Source organism: Podarcis vaucheri (genome assembly GCF_965113315.1).
Source record: "Podarcis vaucheri genome assembly, chromosome: 15".
NCBI classification, from domain to species: domain Eukaryota; kingdom Metazoa; phylum Chordata; class Lepidosauria; order Squamata; family Lacertidae; genus Podarcis; species Podarcis vaucheri.
The window spans coordinates 28135907-28158868 of record NC_138753.1 but is presented as its reverse complement, the minus strand read 5'-3'; the positions used below and the strand labels follow the sequence as shown (position 1 = coordinate 28158868).

Genomic DNA, 22962 nt, shown 5'->3' with positions numbered 1-22962 from the left:
GGAATGTCCTGATCCCAAAGAAAATAATGAAAGAGTTTCTGTATCTTGCACTTCGTTCAAGTGCAGGATGATCCTAATTCCCCAGAGGAGTTACAAGAAGATGAAAGATTGCAAGTTTCGAAGCTCAACAAGCACACACACACTCAGCACTTCAAGCCGGGGAGTCTGATTTTGTTGTTTCCCTCACTTTGCTTTTTGGCAAGATGCATAACAAATTGGTCATAAATCAAGAGCCTAAATGATTTGGGAGGCAGGGGAGAGAATCTGCTTTGCAAATGACCGTAAACAAATTTCATGACAGCAGACTCAGTAGATGTTTTGGAGGAGTGAGCTTAGCATCCCTGCACTTAGGATATATGATAACTGTATGTCACCGGCTAATGAGTCAAACATTGCAGAGATGCAGGAAGTGGACACCATCCTTTGCCAGTGCAGAAAAGAAACAAGCTGGCAACAGATTCCACCTGTACCAAGAACTTTAGAACCATACAGGGCAAGTTTAGAGCTCATTTCTGTGTTCTTTGCTTCCAGGAAAAGAAAAACCAGTTTGCAAATAATATGGAAACGAGTGCTAAACCTGCACTGCATTCCATTATAGTTCCAGGCGTGACTTTTACATTGTGCAAAAGCTCAAATATATGTGGAAATTAACAGTTTGGGGAATGTTGTGGAAATGGAATAGACCGCCATGTGAATGCAGCTCACACACAGAGAGGTCTCTGTACATAGGTCCTCCTCCCACATCTTAGTTTACTAGTTAAAAAACAGATCTGTACTATTCTGCATCTTGCATATGAAAGAAAATGCAATGATGTGCCTATAAAAAGCCTTCTACATCCCAACGGTTGCTAGCACTGTTTGTCAGTCTAAGGCTGGTCCCCCGAGAAAACAGCATCTCTCAGAAACCTGCTGAGGTTGCCCAGGTCTTCCAGAAGCAGATCAAAGCTGAACGTGCTGCTTATATCCCCCAGACAATGCTTTTCCCCTCCCAATATTGGCTTCTGTTTTAGGAGAGAAGCTAGACAGAAATGCCCCAAGGAGAGATGTGTTTCCTGGAGACCTGCTTTGAATCTGTTGCTTTGGTAACACCCCCCCACACACACCTCCCCAAAGAAGAAGCTGTGGAAGGGACCTTCCAGCACATTGTATAGCACATTGACAGAAGTTGGGAGGCTGTGTGCAATTGTTTTGGGCTGGCCCTCATTCGCTACTCAGGTCTCGGTCTCAAGGAATCAAACTACCCCTGACTATGGCTTAGCATTCTTCTGGGACTGCACAGGTGAGTTCTTCCCAAGGTGTGCCAAAAGTTGTGCTAGCCATGCTGGAGACAGAGAGCTGGAGAGAGAGAGAGAGAGAGAGAGAGAGAGAGAGAGAGAGATCAAAAATTTGAGTTATACCTTTGGTTAGGCACCGTGCCTTTTTACATAACCCACTTTTCGATTAAGCAGTGTATATATAGCCTGTTAAATGAAATAAACAAATCAGTTTGGACCAATTCAGCTGCCACACAGTAGCAAGCAAGTTTATGGGTTCCTCCAAATGCTTCCCCGTGATAGAGCAGCAAGGAATGATGAGACACAGGGCAGGAAGCCTACATTTGCATGGAAACCATTTTTATATATGAGAGCCAGTTTGGAGTGGCTCTAGAAGTGGACTAGAACCTGGGAGACCAGGATTTAAATCTCACCAAGCCATGAAGCTGACTGGGTGACCCTGGGTCAATGTACCCCACTGCGGGTTCCTTTAGGGAAAGGAAGGGGTGTTGATGTAATAAGGAAAAGTGCTGTTTTTCTAGAAAAAGAGGTGCTGAAACTGTTAGAATTTCTATTAACCTGTTGGAGGATATTCCAAAACCCCACAACCGGGATTCAGTCCAAAACTTTGGATCTAGTACACTTCCAAGAACCAGGCCCCTTAATCAGCAGAGCATCATGTGGCTCCCAGGTCAGTGTAGAAATAAATCACAAGATACATTCAAGTACAGACAGAAATATTTTACCATTGTTCTTAAGCATAACCAACTGAGCTCCAGAGTGATTTGCGAGTTTTGAGCAATAAACGTGAGTTGACTACTGTCAGAGTTGTCTCGCTTCTGTGGGAGAGACCCAACCAATACATGTGACTTGCCTTGGGACCTTGCCATGGAGGGCAGTCAAGAATTCTAATTGATTGATTGAGCGGGAAAAATCTAGCTGTGATGGAGAAGCGTCAAAGCCTGCACCTTAAAATAGTCTGTAACTTGCCATGCCAATCTCTGAGTGGTGAGAGACTCCAAGGAGGCAGGCGAAGCACAAGCGACTTCTTTGGATATGCTACATCATGGTACTTAACTAGCCAACCATTACTTCACCAAAGGAACTGGTTTGACAGGCTTCCTCTCACATATTCTACACTCATGTAGAGTGGTGCATGCTCTAGTTATCTCCCGCTTGGACTACTGCAATGCACTCTACGTGGGGCTCCCTTTGAAGGTGACTAGGAAACTGCAATTAATCCAGGATGCAGCAGCTAGACTGGTGACTGGGAGCGGCCGCCAGGACCATATAACACTGGTCCTGAGGGACCTGCAGTGGCTCCCAGTACATTTCCGAGCACAATTCAAAGTGTTGGTGCTGACCTTTAAAGCCCTAAACGGCCTCGACCCAGTATACCTGAAGGAGCGTCTCCACCCCCATCGTTCAGCCCAGACACTGAGATCCAGTGATGAGGGCCTTCTGCTGGTTCCTCACTGCGGGAAGTGAGGTTGCAGGGAACCAGCCTTCTTGGTAGCCCTGTTTAGGGAAGCTTTTAATGTTTAATGCTGTATTGTGTTTTTAATATTTGACTGGGAGCCACCCAGAGTGGCTGGGGAAGCCCAGCCAGATGAGCGGGGCATAAATAAATAATAATAATAATAATAATAATAATAATAATAATAATAATAATAATTATTATTATTATTATTATTATTATTATTCAAAGATGCAAGGTCACAGGTTCATTCAGACTGACCACCCTCAAATTCATAACAAGTCTTTTAAGTTCAGGCACAAGAGCTATTATGCAGGGTGAAACATTAGTACCTCCAAGCCTCTTGGGCTCATCGATCAGAAGGTTGGCGGTTCGAATCTGGGTGACGGGGTGAGCTCCCGTTGCTCTGTCCCAGCTCCTGCCAACCTAGCATTTCGAAAGCATACCAATGCGAGTAGATAAATAGCTACCACTGTGGCAGGAAGGTAAATGGCATTTCCGTGCACTCTGGCACTCGGCAAAGTGACCTGTCACACCAGAAGTGGTTTAGTCATGCTGGCCACATGATCCGGAAAGCTGTCAGTGGACAAACACTGGCTCCCCCGACCAGAAGTGAGATGAGTGCCGCACCCCAAAGCCAAGTCTGACTGGACTTAACCATCCAGGAATCCTTTACCTTAACTTTGCTATACAAATAAGATTTCAAGTTGCACCAAAGAAACAGCATGGCTGTTCCTCTCCTCCCCTTTTTTTAAAAAATCTTGAGTCAGCAGTTATTTGCGTCTTTCCCCCCAGTGCTAAGTGGCCCATCGAGGGATCCTTTGCTAGGCACAAAGCAGAGGGAAGAAAAACAGACTGGGCCTCCATTTAGCAAGGTTGGCAGGTCATTTCAGGTGGCTGTCGCAGAGATTAACTGCCCATCCTTTACATCAAAGAGAACAAAGGTGAGCAAATATTTCCACCTGCCTTCTACCCACAATGCTTTGACTTCATCAGTAACCATTCCAAAGGGGTCATGTTGCCAGAAACATTCATCTTTTAAGGCGCTACACACTCCTTGGGCTTCTCCACACAACCTGTTTTATACATTCTGATTTGCTCTCACAAGCCCTACACAATGGTTAGCTCTTTACTGTCAGGTGTTTATTGAGGATTTGTTCTCATTTGTTTACAGAGCGGTTATATGTCAATGAGCATTCATCCTGATTGGCTTGTGGGTTGTTTACACATCTTTCTGCTTATTTATTTATTTATTTATTCATTCACCCCACACTTTTAAATCACTTTCCTAGCTGCAAAAAGCCCAGAATTTGTTACAACAGAATGATTTAATTTACTTCAGATGTTCAAACCCTAAAGTTTTGTTATGCATTTGAATTCCTCCCACAAAATATTGGCTGTCTGGAGGCACTCAGTGTTAGTTTTGCTGCAGAAGGCGAAGTCTACCCTTCCAGAATTCCAGGAGGGGAAAGTCCTGTTAATCCTTAGGATGCCACATTTTTCTGTGTTGCTTTCAGTGCCACAATTGAACAGATTTATTGTGACATCATGGACTGCAGGCCGTATCAGATGGCACACAGACTGTTATCCTAGGGTTGCAATATTTCAAAAAGTAAAAACTAAGACACCCCAAAAGTTATTGAGCTACACACACAAAAAAATGCCCCCCAAAAAGTGATTTTCCTATTGACTTGTCAAAGATCCAGGGCAAAGCGCCACCTTTCGGAAATTCTCCCTGGATATCAATTCCACCTTTGAAAACCCGCTAATGTCCAGGAAAATCCAGACATATGGCAGCCCTATGTTATCCTCAACAGACAGAAGGAGACAGTGGAATGAAAATCATCAGACCAAAATGGTACGTAATGCAAGAGGTGCACGGACGTCTGCGATATTTATATGCAAAGCATATATGTATACAAGATAAACACAGCGAGGATTCTCAACATCAGTGGTTTGGCGATAACACAATCATCTTAGCTTTGCTATGATAATTCAACATCAGTAGCAGGGGATAAATCCATGGTTTTGATTGGAATCTTAATGGATTCAAGATTCTTGTTCAACAATTTCATACTGAGTGCCCTCTTTTGGAGGTTTTTGTGTGCTTGCTTTAGGGTGGTAATTTCAGGGTCAGCCACAGAGATTAAACAACAAGAGCACTTTGCAGGGTTTTAGAAATGAAGAAAGCATTTGGGCTTCAGTCCTATGCCTACTTACCTGGGAGTAAGTCCCATGAACTCAATGGGTAGCCATGCATAGATTGCACTACGAGTGTATCAAAAAATGTCCTCTTGTGATGATTCGTTTAATAATAATAATAATAATAATAATAATAATAATAATAATAATAATACCCTGCCCATTTGGCTGGGTTTCTCCAGCTCCTCTGGGCAGCTTCCAGCACATATAAAAACCCTGTAAAACATTTCAAATGGGTAGCTGGTATCTTTGATGCATTTTTTTTTAAAAAGGTTGCTTGAGTTATTGTTCCCATATTTTGAAGAGCAAAAAAAGGGACACATTTGCTGACTTCTACTTTTAACCAAGGATCGATATGATGACTCTACCCATGAAAAAGAGGATGTGTTCTGGAAAAAGAGGACATATGTCAACCCCAGTTGTGAAATTTGTCAGGTGGACATTTCATATCCTATCACTTCCATCATGGATCTTAGAGGTAAAAAAATAGATTATTATTGAGCCCAGGACTCAAAGCACATTCACACATGCAATATGTGCAATATGGGTTAACCCCTCCCCTAGTCGCTCTCAGCTGAATGAGTGCAGTAAATCCACTGAAAAGGACTGGAGTTGAGGTGATGTGTGTGATATGGAAGTCCTATCAATGGCATTTCATCTGTGATTACCCCTTCAACAGAGAATTTGTCCCTTGACCTTGCAGTGAATTGATGTGCACGTGTGAACTCACCCTGACATAGCTGCCTAAGTTGCCAACTATTCAAGAAAACCCACCCAAACTGGCGTGATCCAGAGTTTCCAAGCTTAACAGCTGCTCTTCTGGAATCTACATCATGATGTGGTCAAGGTCTATGGCTCCCTGATCCCTGAGCCTTGTGGTGAGGCTGAGCTATTAACCTAACGTCACATTTTAATTTCATCTGCTGATGCTGCTTCAAGTCCAATCAGAGTTCAAAGAGTTCAGAGCCAGGACATGTTTGCTGCATCTGCTCAGGAGCCCAGGAAAGATTTATGAGAGGTGTGCATTGTTATGGCACCTGCCTGACAACCCTTTTGTTAGGTGAATTGCGGTTAATAGCTGGAGACAATTGGGTTAATGCTTCACCTGGGAGAATTGCATTAAGAGGTGGAGTCCTATCAGCTGGGGATCTCTCAGTAGTGTCTTGAAGAAGACAGGCAAAGGAGCAAGGAGAAAGCGACAGTTCAAGGGAAAGACTGGGAGACAAGAAAAGGTAAGATTTTGACTGGAGCCAATGCTGGGGTCGAGCACTGGAGCCAGTTGTCTGTGAATCTGAAGCAGAACTGATAGCAGCTGACCACACTCTCTGCTTTGAAGAGTCTCCTTGCCCCATTGTGTGCATACCTACAAAGTATTTATCACAAAGGCAAGACACCATCACTTTCTAGAATGCTTCAACCACAGGCAAGACCTTAGAGAGCAGGGTCCCTGCCCCTCAGAAGTGGTGTGTGACAATATTTCACTTTCTTTCTGGGAATGAAAGCACCATTCGCATCCACCATGAAGGGGCTCTCTGGAGAACTTTAGAGCAGATGTTTATGGGGTAGGTGAGGACAGGAGTGGAAGCGAGCAGGACAATCTGCTCCTTTCTTAAAGTTTGCTTATTTACTATATTTCTGAAAATATTTATAACCCAGTGTTCAGAGCAGTTTACAACAGTTATACATACACTGTAAAGTGTGTGTGTGTGTGTGTGTGTGTGTGTCTCTGTGTGTGTGCTCGCACGCTTTAATCCAGACTCCAGCCCTAGCCAGCTCCACTCCCTTGACCAGAAGAGAGACAGTGGCAGGAGGGCTCCCTTCCCCTAGAACAGGCATAGGCAAACTCGGCCCTCCAGATGTTTTGGGACTACAATTCCCACCATCCCTGATCACTGGTCCTGTTAGCTAGGGATCATGGGAGCTGTAGTCCAAAAACATCTGGTGGGCTGAGTTTGCCTATGCCTACCCTAGAAGCAGCCAGGCTGCCTGCAGCTGCACCCATGTCCTTGTAAGGAGCAATATCTGCAAAGCATAATAAAGCAAAGCACAATAAGAAGAGTTCTGCGTGCATTCTTAATTGCCTGCATAAGCCTGGCAGAATAGGGGGGAAAAATTAGTAGGCATTTAAAAGTTGAAACAGAAGGCACCTGCTGAATATCTATTGGCAGAGTATTTCACAAGCAGGGCCAATAACACTAAAGGCTCAGTTCCTTGTTGTCAAATGAGCCTTGCCCACTTGGGAAACGACCAACGACACGCCTCCTGAGTATGATCTCCGTGATCAACCTGGGATATAAGGTTCTAGGAGATCCCTGAGGTATCCTGGACCTAAGTTGTTCAGGGCTTTGTAAATTAATAAAAATTCAGAGGATAACATCACAGATGTCTGAAGCATCAAACTTGGGAGCGTTCTGTGAAGGATAGGGCATGAAGTAGGGAGAGCAGAGAATTCCAGCGAAAAGAGAAATGGGAACGGAAATTGCCAGTGTTCACTTCTTTGTCCCATACCTGGAACATAAATCAGTCCAGAGAATACAAGCAGTATTCACTGTCGTCGTTGCTTTCAGTCCACAAATGATACGTAAGACATTGTGTCATTGTCCCCGCATTTGTATTGCATTTCATTTGCATTGAAATGATAATATAATGACAAGATAAATCTATGTAATTAATGATGTGGCTTAGGACATGAGTAGCATCATTTTGCCATAAAGAACAGAGAGTTGATTTTTGCCAGAAGATGAACTGCAGCTGCATGGAGGAAGTGCTGCATGCGATGAATACAGGGCAGAATGAGAAACAATGCTTTCTTACTTCCATAGTATGGAGAGAGAGAGAGAGAGAGAGAGAGAGAGAGAGAGAGAGAGAGATGAGAATCATAGAACTGTATACTTGGAGACACCATGGGTCATCTAGTCCAACCCTCTGCAATGCAGGAATCTCAGCTAAAGATTCCCTTGCAGGTGGTCATCCAACCTCTGCATGGAAACCTCCAATAACAGTCCACCACCTTCAGAGGGAGTCCGTTCCATTGCTCCAATAAAAGTCCACCACCTTCAGAGGGAGTCCGTTCCATTGCTCTTAGCATCAGAAAGGTCTTCCTCATGTTTAGTCATAGTCTCTTTTCTTGCAATTTGAATGCAATTGGTTCTGGTCCTATCCTCTGGAACAGAAGAGAACAAGCTTGCTCCATCTTCCATGTGCCAACCCTTCAGGTCATTGAAGATAGCCATCATATCACCTCTTGGTCTTCTCCAGGCTAAGCAGACCTAGCTCCCTCAACCATCTCTCGTATGGCATGGTTTCCAGGACTTCTGTCATCTTGGTTTCCCTCTTCTGCACCAGTTTGTCAATACAGTGGTACCTCCGGTTGCGAACGGGATCTGTTCTGGAGGTCCGGCCACATCCTAAGGAATTCGCAACTGGAGGACCACTTCTGCGCCGCCTTTTTGTTTAATAAGACTTTTCCTGTTTGTTTGATCAACTCCTGTCTGAGGCACTAAGTTTTCCCTCATGCAGGTCCCACACACGAAAGCCTGTGGTAAATTGGGAAACTGTGCAATGGGCATACAGTGAGTTGTGTGTGCTATATTTAATTGGGGGGGGGGCAATTAGTAGGGTGAGTCCACCACACTATTAATTGGTGGTAAGCGGTGGATACACTACAGATACTTTTAATATAAGACTAATTAAAGCCATTTTTAAAATCTACAAACATTGAAAAAGCATTAGGAACATTATAGACACACGTAAAACAGCCACATACCCTCTCAGTTAATAGTTTTCAGGGATGTCAGGGACAGTATATTTCTGTCATCAAGTTCCTTAGTGAATAGGAACATTTCTAAGTCAATCCAGAAAGATAATTATGAGGGAGACAGACACATCTCACTAAGGAGGGCATCCCATAAACAAGGAGCCACCACCAAGAAATCCTAGGTCAGCATCATATCTCCCACATGCAATAAGAGTGCATCTTCATAACCCACTGCCAAAAAAAAACCCCTACCTGCCCTCCCCAAATACCAGGTAAATGGTGATTAATAGAATGACAGTGCTGCAATGGTGTGCAAAAAATAAAATAAAAAATCCACTAAAGAACAAGAACATGCCTGACTTTTTGACATAAGAAAAATGATGGAAACTCGCAGTGGAAAATGCAGGATAACAACCACATGACGTTGATTTTTTATATTGTTTATTATTGATTTATTAATCACTTTCTATACAACCATCTCAAGGTGATGTACAATAAAAACAATTAAATACAATAAGTACCTTTAGAACAAAGCTGAAACCATTCCGAATCGACACTCATGACAAAGACCCATTTTTCCAGCTAGGAAAGCCTGTCAGAACAAAAATGTACAATTGTTTCAGAAAGTGCAGATAGTGTGCTCCTGTCATAGCTCAACAGGAAGGCTATTCCACAGAACAGGGACAGGTTACTGCAGAACAGGCTTCGGAGATCCATGGAACTTGCAGGAGATGCTCTCCCACAGACGTAACTTCCCAACAAATTCTGTGAAAACGAATAAGCACCATTGCTCAATATACACTCCAGCTGGAAGTGATCTTAGTTTCTGAGAATCTGAGTTAGCTGAGTCATGTTTCCAGGAGCACAGCTGACTCCACTTTATCAACCTTGAACGTATTGAATTAGCCGAACATTGCAAACACACCAAAAGTGTTCTCTCACCCAAAGCTGGGTGTAGTGGGATAGAGAAGGATAGATCACAAAATTGCAGAGTTGGAAGGTACCCAGGGGCCATCTAGTCTCTCCCCTCCATCAGGCAAGGCCTCCCTCCACCTGCCTTGCTCTACCCACTAGTCTCTGCTTCTCAATGTGTATTGTATTATTTTAGGTACTGTGGCTTGCTATTGTTTTACTGATTTTAGTTTAGATGTTATTTATTGTAACTGTTGAGTGGATTTCTGTTTAACTTTTATATGTTGCTATTATTATACACTATTCTAATGATTGTTGAATGTTACTTTTTTGATGTAGGTTGCCTATTTTAAAGTTATGCTTTATTATCACATTTTTGTATTGCATTAGATTGTTATAAGATGTACATTTTTTGTTTCTTCAGCTTGTAAACCGCCTTGAGTATTGTAAGATAGAAAGACAGTACAGTGGTACCTCAGGTTACATAGGCTTCAGGTTACAGACTCCGCTAACCCAGAAATAGTGCTTCAGGTTAAGAACTTTGATTCAGGATGAGAACAGAAATTGTGCTCTGGCAGTGCAGCAGCAGCAGGAGGCCCCATTAGCTAAAGTGGTGCTTCAGGTTAAGAACGGACCTCCGGAATGAATTAAGTACTTAACCCAAGGTACCACTGTATACAAATTAAAAATGATGATGATGATCTAGTCTAACCCTTGCAAAGCAGGAAATCACAGATAAGTGATTAGCCGTTCCTTTCCCAACAGTTACTATTCCCTGCTGGGGGTCATCCAAAGGTCTGGGTTATGCTGCCACCAGTCCCAAGGAAGCCCCCAAAATTTGAGGTTTCCTTCTCCTTGCTGTCTCTTGCCAGCTGGACATGGTCTCCTGACCAAGTGACCTGTTGCTTTGCTGCCAAACACTAACTCAGCAACCACCCCTTTCCTCCCGAAATGAAGTGCACGCTTCCTGGGCTTAGGACAGCTTGTGGAAGCATTCCCTTGAAACTGTTTCACTTGGCAGCTTCATCCGCACGGCTTGCTTTGCTTACGTAGTCACCCTGCTCGCCCCACAACTATATGCAAGGAGGATTTCACGAGATCTGAGCCACCTTAGTGAGTGTGTTCTCCATTTCCCTGCAGGCAATCGTCATGATGTTCTTCATCACTATCAGCAGGAAAGGATTCCTTCTGACATTGGGCTTGGCAGGCTTCCTCATCCTGAGCTATACTCTGTACAGGAGGGTGTTCAAGGTAAGGGAGGGGGTGTAAGTTGCAGACAGAGCATTTTCTCTGTGTGAAAGAAATCCTATGTTCACAACAACAACAACAACAACAACAACAACAACAACAACAACTTTATTATTTGTACCCCACCCATTTGAGTGGGTTGACCCAGCCACTCTGGGCAGCTTCCAACATATATAAGAACATAAGAAAACATTAAAAATTTCCCTATAGGGGGCTGCCTTCAAACGCCTTGTAAAGGTTATATAGTTATCTCCTTGACATCTGATGGGAGGGTATTCCACAGGGAGAGCACCACTGCTGAGAAGGCCCTCTTCCTGGTTCCCTGTAACTTCACTTCTCACAGTGAGGGAACTGCCAGGAGGTGTCGAGGCTGAATGGTGGGGGTGGAGACGCTCCTTCAGGTATACTAGGCCGAGGCCATTTAGGACTTTAAAGGTCAGCACCAACACTTTGAATTATGCTTGGAAATGTACTGGGAGCCAATGTTGGTCTTTCAGGACCGGTGTTATATGGTTTCAGCGGCTACTCCCAATCACCAGTCTAGCTGCCGCATTCTGGATTTGTTGCAGTTTCTGAGTCGCCTTCAAAAATAGCCCCACATAGAGCGGATAGCAGTAGTCCAAGCGGGAGATAACCAGAACATGCACCACTCTGGTGAGATAGTCCGCAGGAAGGTAGGGTCTCAGCCTCCATACCAGGTGGAGCTGGTAGACAGCTGCCCTGGACACAGAACTGACCTGCGCCTCCATGGACAGCTGTGAGTCCAAAATGGCTCCCAGGCTGCACTTGGTCATTCAGGGGCACAGTTACCCCATTCAGGACCAGGGAGTCACCTGTTCAGCCCCCAACCTCACAAGCGGCAGAGCTGGAAAGAGCTTCTCCTTGCTGCTGGTCAGAGGGAAGGGGAGATGGACCAAGGGTCTTATTTGGAATCTGACATCTTTGTATGAAGGGCACTTTGTTCCTAGATACCCCAGCTCATATATGCCCTGTTGAGAGAGAGAGAGAGAGAGAGAGAGAGAGAGAGAGAGAGAGAGAGAGAATGAATCTGAATTCTGTTTCCTTATCATTTGCCTTCTCTTGTTTCTCTTTAAAGATCACTCTCTTTGGAGATCACATGAAGGAACCAGAGGATTTTCAAGATGCTTTGGAAACAAATGAAGACTTTTGCCTTAGATTCATGGGGAATAGGATTTGTCAGACAGAGAATGCAGCCCAGTGCAGGACTAGGGTGCAACGGTGGAAAAAAGAGCAGGAGGTGAAGGAAATCCTTACAAAACTGGACCAGATAATGCCCAGCATCACTTTCACAGATATAATGACCACCACAAGTGCCAGGAACAGCAAGGCCACCATATTAAATGAAAAGGGTTCTTATTGCGTTGGAGATCCCTTGATAGTTCGACTGGATTTGTACAACCACTTGGGGAAGCGAAAGGAATATGGAGGAGACTTCTTACGAGCAAGGATCTCCTCTTCAAGTCTTAGGGCTGGAGCTTCTGGGCACATCACAGACTATAAAAATGGGACATATCTGGTCAATTTCACTTTATTTTGGGAGGGCGATGTCAGAGTGTCCATCTTGCTCATCCACCCCAGTGAAGGAGTTTCAGCACTGTGGGCTGCAAGGAAAAAAGGCTACGACAAAATAGCTTTTACAGGCACATTTTTAAATGGAACATCACGTGTCTGCACCCAATGTGGTTTTGTCATAGAGACAAACGCGGAACTGTGCGAGTATCTGGATGAACGAGACCAAGAAGGCTTCTACTGCATAAAACCAAAGAATGTGCCCTGTGAAGCATTTGTTCTCCTGACGACTGACAACAAGCCCATCACCTACCTCACATCCTTGGAGCAGAGCCTTTTTAGGAGGTGTTTGCAATTCTATATCAGACCTATAGCTTAGACAGCAACACACTGGTTGTGAATGTGGGAAGATTTATTAGAACTCATTTGGCAGCTGAATATAAATATTGGTGGGAAAGGGGTAGGTCGGTCCCTTTTGTGAGGACCTTGGAGCAGTCTGGGAATCACAGAGGTAGAAGTCCAAACAAAACTGGGAGAGAAACCTAGAAGCTTTATCACATCTCGGTACATGAGTCATCTGCACCAGTAACTTCTCTCTCTTTGGGTTAAAGAGGAGGGAACTCTGTGGCCCTCCAGATGTTGTTGGACTCCAACTCCCATCAGTCCCAGCTACCATGACCAATGGGATGATGTGAATTGGAGCCCACCAACATCTGGAGAGCTACAGTTTCTCTTTCCCACACCTGGGTTAAAAGGTAAAGGTAAAGGACCCCTGACAGTTAAGTCCAGTCACAGACGGCTTTGGGGTTGCGGCGCTCATCTCGCTTTACTGGTCGAGTGAGACGGCGCTTGTCTGCAGACAGTTTTTTCTGGTCATGTGGCCAGCATGACTAAGCCACTTCTGATGCAACCACAGCAGTGCACAGAAACGCCATTTACTTTCCCGCTGGAGTGGTACCTATTTATCTACTTGCACTTTTTTCCCCTTTTTTTGGCATGCTTTCAAACTGCTAGATTGGCAGGAACTGGGACCGAGCAATGGGAGCTCACCCCGTCGCAGGGATTTGAACCGCTGACCTTCTGATCGGCAAGCCCAAGAGGCTCAGTGGTTCAGACCACAGCGCCTCCCACGTCCATTCACGCCTGAGTTAGAGACCCTCAAATATAGTGTGGAACAGAACCATTTCCAGAAAAGAAGCTACACAGTATTTGGGATCTGCCAGGGCCAATCTGGCTTTCAACAATTGCAAAATGCTACAAGTTCGCCAAGGAGTCCTTTGGCTGTTTCAACCCCCCTTCCCCATAAATTTGCTTGCAATTATTTCATTCTTATGCAAGTGCCCTTGCCAGATTTCCTGCAGCAGTCTCCTCCAGAAGATGGTCTTGTTTCTTATACCTAGCAATAGGTACCCAGTGCTGACCCAAGATGCTTTGCTGTCTGATGTATGAGACAAGACCACCCCTCTCCCTCCATAACCTGCAGAAGCCAACCAGACTCGCCCTTGAATGGTGGCAATGGGACAGAGTCCTCCATCATATCCACACTTTTTGCCAGCATGATCCCAACACATGCGTGACGCACGTGTAAGGTAAAGGTAAAGGGACCCCTGACTATTAGGTCCAGTCGTGGCCGACTCTGGGGTTGCGGTGCTCATCTTGCTTTATTGGCCGAGGGAGCCGGCGTACAGCTTCCGGGTCATGTGGCCAGCATGACTAAGCCGCTTCTGGCAAACCAGAGAAGCACACAGAAATGCCTTTACCTTCCCACCGGAGTGGTACCTATTTATCTACTTGCACTTTGACGTGCTTTCAAACTGCTAGGTTGGCAGAAGCAGGGACCGAGCAACAGGAGCTCACTCCGTCGTGGGGATTTGAACTACCAAACCTCTGCCCTGTGGCGCATGTGTAGAGAAGGTCAAATAGAGGCAAAGAAGCATTCTTATTTCCTATGCACTCATTTGCCATTCTCTTCTGTCTTTGAAGGGACAACATCGGGATTGAGATATCACAGAGTTTTGGGGAGATCCGTGTCCTATCCTGTAACAGTAAGTTGTCTTTTTAACCAACACGGGTTTCTTTGATGAATGGTGCACAGCTTAGCACCAGTTGTAGTGACACTTTGCCACCAGATCTGATGTAAACTCACCCCATTCCTCAGAACTATTTCTTTCAAGCATGCTAAACACTTTTGGAGAGATTGCTGCTCAGTGGCAGAGGATTGGCTTTGCATGCAGAAGGTCCCAGATTCAATTTGTGCTTCATGTCCAGATAGAACCAGGGAAAACTCCAGTATGAAATTCTGGAAAGCTGCTACCAGCTAGTTTAGGCAATAAGGGCGTAGATGGACCAATAGTCTGACTCGGAAGACTCTGGGCTGTATTTAGTGCTAGTGTTACTCAGAGTAGACCCATCAAAGTCCTATCTGCAGTGCATCTAAAAAGAACAAGGCTTTGGAGGAAGAGGGAAATCCACAGGAGTCCCTAATCTAAGCAGTATCTCAGAACTCAGTCTCTCACATAGTTTTTCAATGATATTGAATGGTCCTTTGGAACTCAAACTGGTGTGACCATATTCCAAAGATGCTTAAATCCCACACAAGGAAACTGAAGCTCCAGAAACCCAGCTCTCTCCATGTTCACCACCAAATATCCCTCATCTGTTTCTGTTAGGAAGTGCGACGATGATGGCAAGAGACAAATGCACGATTGGGATGAGCTTGCCCATTCCCAGCGGCTATGCCTTGCAGGAGGTTTGGCACCCACAGTTTTGCTCCGTATCTGATTTTAGCACTCTGGATCGAATCCAGGAATGCCTAAAGAAGAAGAAGATTTATCTCATGGGGGATTCAACGTTAAGGCAATGGATCTATTACCTTACTGAAAAGGTGGCAAGTACGTTCTCCTGGTATGCGGGTTGCCTTCAGATTTGCTCTGAGCACCCTTCACTTTTGGCTTCAGCTTTGCATCCCATTCCCATTCGCATACACATTGGTTGCAGTTGGTAATTTACAGCATGCAATTAATGGATAGCTCAGTTAATTAGTGCATGATAACACCATGGTTGCAGGTTTTATCCCTGTATGGGACAACTGCATTTTCCTGCATTGCAGGGGGTTGGACTAGAATTCAGGCATGGCCAAACTTGGGCCTCCAGCTGTTTTGGGACTACAATTCCCATCACCCCTGTCCACTAGGTCCTGTTAGCTAGGGATGATGGGAGTTGTAGTCCCAAAACAGCCGGAGGGCCAAGTTTGGCCATGTCTGGCCTAGATGATCCTCAGGGTCCCTTCCAACTCTACGATTCTATGAAGTTGTGGCCAACTTTTAAACCCTCCCCATGGACTTGATCTGCAGAGTCCAGAGCCCACATGCTCTTTCTCTGGTACACATTAAACACAGACTTAGCTACAATGAATGAAGAAGACTAAAAGTGCTCTCCCCATTGAGGATCCAAAACTGCCATTAAAAGTTGGGTCCACATCAATGCTACCAAGTAATACCACTTTTCAAATACAGTGGTACCTCGGGTTACATACACTTCAGGTTACAGACTCTGCTAACCCAGAAATAGCACTTCAGGTTAAGAACTTTGCTTCAGGATGAGAACAGAAATCATGCTTTGGTGGTGCAGCGGCAGTGGGAGGCCCCATTAGCTAAAGTGGTGCTTCAGGTTAAGAACATTTTCAGGTTAAGAACAGACCTCCAGAACGAATTAAGTATTTAACCCAAGGTACCACTGTAGTAGGATGCCTGATTCCCTTTTTTAGGTGCAAGAGCTGGTTGACCCCCTTTCCCTCTTTCAAACTCTCTTCCTTTTATTGTTTGCTAGCATTGAAGCTCTTTGATCACCACAGTGCTGGGCCATTCAAAACACACGTAGCTTTGGATCTGGAGAGGAGCACTTTCATTCAGTGGAAAAGACACGGGAACCCTTTTGTCTCTAGGAAACTTTTCTCCATAAAGGACGGCAATTACATCACCAATGAAATTGACAGGCTGGCTGGGGACAACGACACGGTCATTGCCATCACTCTGGGCCAGCACTTCCGCCCTTTCCCTATGGATCTTTTTGTGAGGAGGCTGCTTAACATCCGCCGAGCCATCCACCGCCTACTTCTGAGAAGCCCAGAAACAAGAGTCATCATCAGGACAGAGAACACCCGGGAGATGGACACAGACATGGAGCGGTTGGGTGATGTCAATGGCTACCCCCAAAACCTTGCCGTAATGGACATCTTCCAAGGTCTCAATGTTGGTTTCATAGATGCCTGGGACATGAACATTGCTTACGCCATTTATGACGTCCATCCACCTGACCATGTGATCTGGAACCAAATCATTATGTTTTTAACATACATCTGTTAGTTTAGGGAAGAGAGGGTTGGAGACAGAAACAGTACAAAGTTCCAGTCTATCAGGAAACTTAATGAAGATGGGGGAGGGCGGTCACACAGATTTATATCCCTAAGTCCTCTTGACATTTGATCACCTGGAGAGCGAATTCAGTTCAGGGCTGGGTGTGGAGAAGTCAATCAAACTTACTAAGCACTTAGGTCCAAGGATGGGTTGGTACCCCAAACATCCTCTGTCTACCCCCACCCACAACAAAAAAATCCCACAATATTCACAGATTCATCCCATGTCTGGAACAGAAATCAATCCAGTGAATGCAACTGCTATTTGCTGTTGCTTCCAGTCCACAAATGATACAAAATTTGATGAGAAAGCAAAGCTGGTTTTGTCTGCTTCTGAGCAACTGACCATTGGCCTTGCTGGATGGGACTAATGGAAGTTGCAGTGCAGCAACATCTGCTAAGGCACTAGGTCTTGTAGCCTTATTGGAATTCACCGATTGGGTCTGCGTTGCTCCGGGACAGGAGGAAGGAAGTCAAATGACACCAAGGTTGGTTCAAAGAAAGAGTTTATTCTGCTCTCTGGATAGCAGAAGGCACTTGCATGGTGAGTCCACAGCAAGTCCAAAGAAATCAGAGATTACATGCAGTATATATATCCTCCAGGCACCCTCTCCCTCCTTCCCCAGGAATCCAACCACGTCAGCCTATGTACGCAGGTTGACATCACATATGTTCTTGCTCTGGTATTCTTAACCATAAAAGGGTATTCCTTCCTGTACTTCTGACCATAAAAGGATCTTCCACTTCCTACTCTTATCTTGGAGGAAGAGGTCGTCATCTCCGAGAACACGCTCTGGCGTTGTTCCCGGACTTAGGTCTGTGCGTCTTTTGTGGTCAGGACATAAGATAAGGCACAGACGTGTCTTCTCTGTTCTACTGGTACAGTCAGGGTCATCCCTTGCCGCAGCTGATAAAGGAGAGAGTTTGTTTATATAGCTGTGTCTTGTTATGCATTTGCTCAACAGCTTAAGTTTTATGCATTTTAGAGTGCTCTCTTGGAGAAACAAGAAAAGGGGGGAGGGTTGAGTCAGTTTTAAACTGACTGCACAGAAACCCATTCCTTCAGTCTGAGGAAAGCTGCCTGGAGCAGGGGTGCCAACTCACCCTCAGTATTGTGGGTGCCCACCAATGCAACATGGTCATGTCACATCACACACACGCCTGCGCATAGTGAGTGTGATGTCACATGCACCATGTACAGGTGTGTCTCTGTGTGTGATGTTGCTTGCCCGTATTTCGGTGGCGGCAGCGGCTTCTCTTCCTCCTCCTCCTCCACCTCCCTGCAGCCAGCAAGGCACCCTTTTCCACATGGAGGAGCTCTGATGTCCAGGCCTGCTCCCTCAGAAATATTTTTCCGGAGTGCTGTGAACTTGCCTTGCTATAATATATTAATAAATAATAATAATAATAATAATAATAATAATAATTTGTACCCCGCCCATCTGGCTGCTTCCACTTTGGGCGGCTTCCAACAAAGATGAAAAATACATTAAAATGTCACACATTAAAAACTTTCCTAAACTAAGGTTACCAGATTTTTTTTCAATGAATCCGGGGACACTTTTCAACTTCAATGGATTTTGTATGGGGACTGATTTGTTAAATCCAGGGACTGTCCCCAGGAAACGAGGACGTCTGGTAACCTTACCCTAAACAGGGCTGCCTTCAGATGTCTTCTAAATGACAGGTAGTTGTTTATTTCCTTAACATCTGATGGGATGGCATTCCACAGGGTTGGCGCCACTACTGAGAAGGCCCTCTGTCTGGTTCACTGTAACCTCACTTTTCGCAGTGAGGGAACTACCAGAAGGCCCTCGGCGCTGGACCACAGTGTCTGGGCAGAAGAATGGGGGTGGAGACACTCCTTCAGGTATACAGGACTGAGGCCATTTAGGGCTTTAGAGGTCAGCACCAACACTTTGAATTGTGCTTGGAAACATACTGGGAGCCAATGTAGGTCTTTCAGGACCGGTGTTACATGGTCTTGTATGTTATACAAACATAGCCTTGTGACAGCATTGTATCTCTCAGATTTGACACTGCAAAGAAATTTCTGTTGCTCAAGGAAATAAAAACAAGGGATAAGTGAACTGAAGTCTTTTTCTTTTTTCCTTTAGTACCAAATAAGTGATACTTTCACACAGACTTACCTGGTTCCTATAAAAATCCATAGAGGGAAATGTTCAACTTAGGCTGGATCTACACAGTTCTGTTTAGCATTATTAGAACAATATTAGATACATTGTTCTAAAACGTCACAGGGCATACTTGTAAATTGAAGTGTTTTTTACCTTTTTTTGTTCAAAATGCTGTCTCGCTACTGCTGGTTGCTCTGCAGAGCCCTTTGTTTCTCATTTTAATATCGCATTGTGAACGTTAAAAGTAAGAAGTCATGTGTCCATATGCGTTATCAAAACCATTCCTTAACCCTTCCTTAAAGTGAAAAACCATGTGTGTAGATCTGCCCTCAGAAACATGTGTCAAAGGAAAGGAAACAAGGGTTGATAAGCAGAAGCTGAGCACTCTGTCCTTCTACACCTCTGCAGGAAGCCAAGGTCTGCAGGGCTTAGACACCCACACCCACCCACAAGCTTCTTTTGCACAGGTAGTTTTACAAGTTATGAGCTGCAGAAAGGCCCAGGTCCAATTCCTGGCATCTCCAGGTAGAGCTGGGAGACAGTCCTTGCCTGGAACCCAGGAGAGCTGCTGCCAGTCAGTGTATACAATACTGAGCTAGAATGACCATGGCCTGACTCAGTAGAAGACATCTTCCTATGTTGCAGCAGGCTCCCCCTGTTGATTGGCTTTAGAAATAACAATTTGGGGAAGTTTTCTTTTTCCATAGATTGTGGTACAGTGGTACTTCGGGTTACAGACGCTTCAGGTTACAGACTCCGCTAACCCAGAAATAGTACCTCGAGTTAAGAACTTTGCTTCAGGATGAGAACAGAAATTGTGCTCTGGCGGCGCGGCGGCAGCAGGAGGCCCCATTAGCTAAAGTGGTGCTTCAAGTTAAGAACAGTTTCAGGTTAAGAACGGACCTCCGGAACGAATTAAGTACTTAACCCGAGGTGCCACTGTATGTGGTTTTGATCAAAACCAGGAAGAACAGCTGTTCGATGCTGTTTGCATATAGAGTTTGATGCAACAGCAGAAGCTAGCTTTCGTTAAATGAATACTTGCTTGAAGCACACATTTAGCTGAAAGGTATTCAGACTTGGCAGAGCACAAGAAAGCTTACGTTTATTAAGGGAAGTACATTCTGGATAGGAAAGAGTTCTCTAGTCCTAGCTAACTAATGAGTTGGAGAAACAAAGGAGCCACACTTGCCCCTTTGTTCTCAGAAGGTAGATCCAAGATCACCTCTCGTCTCAAGGCCCAGAGCAAGTGTGAGCAGAGAGGAGGAGGGAATTGAGAACAGGATGCCACCTGAGATGTATTCGCCTAAACTTCAAAGGATGGAGAGAGGTCAGCATAGAGATAAAAGTACAGGGATGCTCTGGGAGTCTGGAGGTCCCTTTCTCTATCCATCTAAACTCCATGGAGTTTAAGCAAGCTAAATGCACCAAAACCTACCAGCGGATGCAACCATCCACTCAGCTGTTTTTGTTCTCATTGTTTACCAGGGAGCAAGATGGCGCCAAGCCAGAAGTGCACCGTCGGGATGAGCTCCACATTCCTCATTGGCTTTGTGTGGAAGGACCAGTGGCACCCCGTCTTTTGCAGAACGTCCAGCATGGGGACTGCGGATGAGATTAACACTTGCTTGGAAAAAAGCGGGTTTATTTCATGGGAGACTCAACAATGGCTAGAACATCTGGAAAACACTGTGGACAGTAGGTTCCCTGCAAAGCTGGCAGAGCACCCACCACCATTTGCTCAGGCACAGACTCGATGTTGCCGCCTCCTGTTACTCCAGATCCTTCCCAGGAACAGCTCCTGCCAGCAGGCAGTTGCTGTCTCTCACAAATATTGGTTTTCCATTCTCCATTTTTATTTATTGCATTTATTTCCCACCTTTTTCCTCCAAGGGGCTTGAGGCATGCAGAGTTCTTCCCCTCCTCATTTAATCCCCCACAACAACCCTGTGATGTAGTGAATGGCCTAACGTCACCTAGGGAGCTTCAGGATTTGAACCCTGGTCTCACAGGTCCTAATCCGACACTCTAACCCAGGCTTCCTCAACCTCGCCCCTCCAGATGTTTTGAGACTACAATTCCCACCATCCCTGACTACTGGTCCTACCAGTTAGGGATCATGGGAGTTGTAGGCCAAAAACATCAGGAGGGCTGAGGTTGAGAAAGCCTGCACCAGTAAAGTACCACTGGCTCTTTGAGGAAAGCGGTTCTACAGATTTGGGGCTGCTGCTTTGCGACTGCTTGTCACAGAGTTGGTTCATGCCTGGAAAGAACAGAATGCCCAGACTTGGAGTCAATGGGACCTAGGCAGGGGAGAGTTCCCCAGCTAATGAGAAATCCAGCCTGGAAGCAAATATAGGCTTAGATAATCCTTATAACCTTACAGTGGGGACAAATGAACACTTAACAGATTTTCCAAGGCGGTTCAAGGCTCTGTGGAATTGAATGGTTGTTCCCGAAGGTCCAGTACCCCCATTTTTGGAATACTGAGGGTAATAATGCAAGGGTGCCCTGGAATCACCCATCATGCAAGAGCCGAGTGAGTCATTTGGGGGCAAGGCAAGACTAGTGACAACACATTTTGGAATTATGCTCAATTTAAGGACTTCAGGTGAGATTTAACATGTGCTCCAAAGGAAAGCAATTATGTCTCATGGGAAATCTCACACAGATGGCGAGCAGCTTGTTCCTCACTAGGCGAAAAGGCAGCAAAAATTTGTGGGGAACCTTAGCCCCTTTAGATGTTGCTGAACTATAATTCCCATCACCCCCAGAAGACTTAGTCAATAGCCAGGAAAGATGGAAATTGTAGTTCAGAAACATCTGGAGGATTGAAAGTTTCTCACACCCAACGTAACAAGGCAGACTAGGCAGTTAGTGGGCTTTGTGTTAGTCGAGATACTTTCCATGAGGCCTTCAGCTCACCAACCACAGCCATCTGTCTCAAGCATCCATCTGCTGTTAATCCGGGGGTGGCTACTCTGTGGCCTTCCAGATGTTAGACTTCAATTCCCATCATCTTTGGCTACTGCCCATACTGAATAGGGCTTCTGGGAGTTGAAAGTCCAGCATTAATCCTTACAGATCATGGCTGTTATTTTTTCATTATCAAAACTGTCTTGGCACATGAGAACAGCTCTCCATGACAAAATGGCACCCACTCACCTGTGGTAATCAGTTGTGCATATGGCTTTATCTCCCTAGTATCAACTTGCACTGATCCTATGTCTTTATTTTGTTGCTAGCCCTAAAACCTTTTGACACCTATGGGACTGGAAAGCTCCGGAACCTGCTTTCTATTGACACGGCCAGGAACATCCAAGTCCAATGGAAAAAACATGGCCACCCCATCATTACGGTCCACGAATATACCACAAAAGACCACAGCTATGTCGCTCGAGAGATTGACAACGTGGCAGGCAACGGAGACACGGTGGTTGTCATCTCCTTGGGCCAGCACTTCCGTCCCTTCCCCATCAAGCTCTTCATTCAAAGGATGATCAACATCCGGGGAGCCATCCAGCGCCTTCTCCTGAGGAGCCCCGATACAAAGGTCATCATCAAAGCAGAGAACACCCGGGAGATAGACATCGACCAGGAGAGATTTGGTGACTTCCATGGCTATGCCCAATACCTTGCACTAAGGGACATTTTTGGGGATCTAAAAGTGGGTTTTGTCGATGCCTGGGAAATGACAGTTGCCTACGGCACAAGCAATGTCCACCCAGCAGATCATGTGGTTGTGAATCAAATTAATATGCTTTTAACTTACATCTGTTAAAACCTACATCTGTAAAACATCATCAATTAAAAACTTCCCTTCTAAAAATCAAATAGATGCTTATCTGTTTGACTTATGATGGGTGGGTGCTACTACTGAGGATAATAATAATAATAATAATAATAATAATAATAATAATAATAATAATAATTTATTATTTGTACCCCGCCCATCTGGCTGAGTTTCCCCAGCCACTCTGGGCGGCTTCCAACAAAGATGAAAAATACACTAAAATGTCACATATTAAAAA

At 45.0% G+C, this 22962-nt stretch overlaps 1 protein-coding gene and 1 long non-coding RNA gene across 5 annotated transcripts in view; both read left to right on the top strand.

The window, feature by feature from the left end:
- LOC309519657 overlaps positions 1-22962 on the top strand; it is a 105791-nt gene that overhangs the window by 38827 nt on the left and 44002 nt on the right. The gene's annotated exons all lie outside the window — the stretch shown is intronic.
- On the top strand, positions 9124-22765 carry LOC309519432 (NXPE family member 2-like). 4 transcript variants are annotated; one of them, XM_082200406.1, is made up of 8 exons: positions 9124-9689; positions 10742-10852; positions 11946-12724; positions 14363-14424; positions 15049-15270; positions 16208-16621; positions 20420-20629; positions 22177-22765. In XM_082200406.1, the coding sequence occupies exons 2-8, from the start codon at positions 10751-10753 to the stop codon at positions 22710-22712; spliced, it is 2325 nt and encodes a 774-aa protein (XP_082056532.1). In that variant the 5' UTR covers positions 9124-9689; positions 10742-10750; the 3' UTR covers positions 22713-22765. The 4 variants fall into 4 exon arrangements, with proteins under 4 accessions (XP_082056532.1, XP_082056531.1, XP_082056530.1 ...); XM_082200405.1 differs by having other exon boundaries at positions 9124-9725; XM_082200404.1 differs by having other exon boundaries at positions 9124-9797.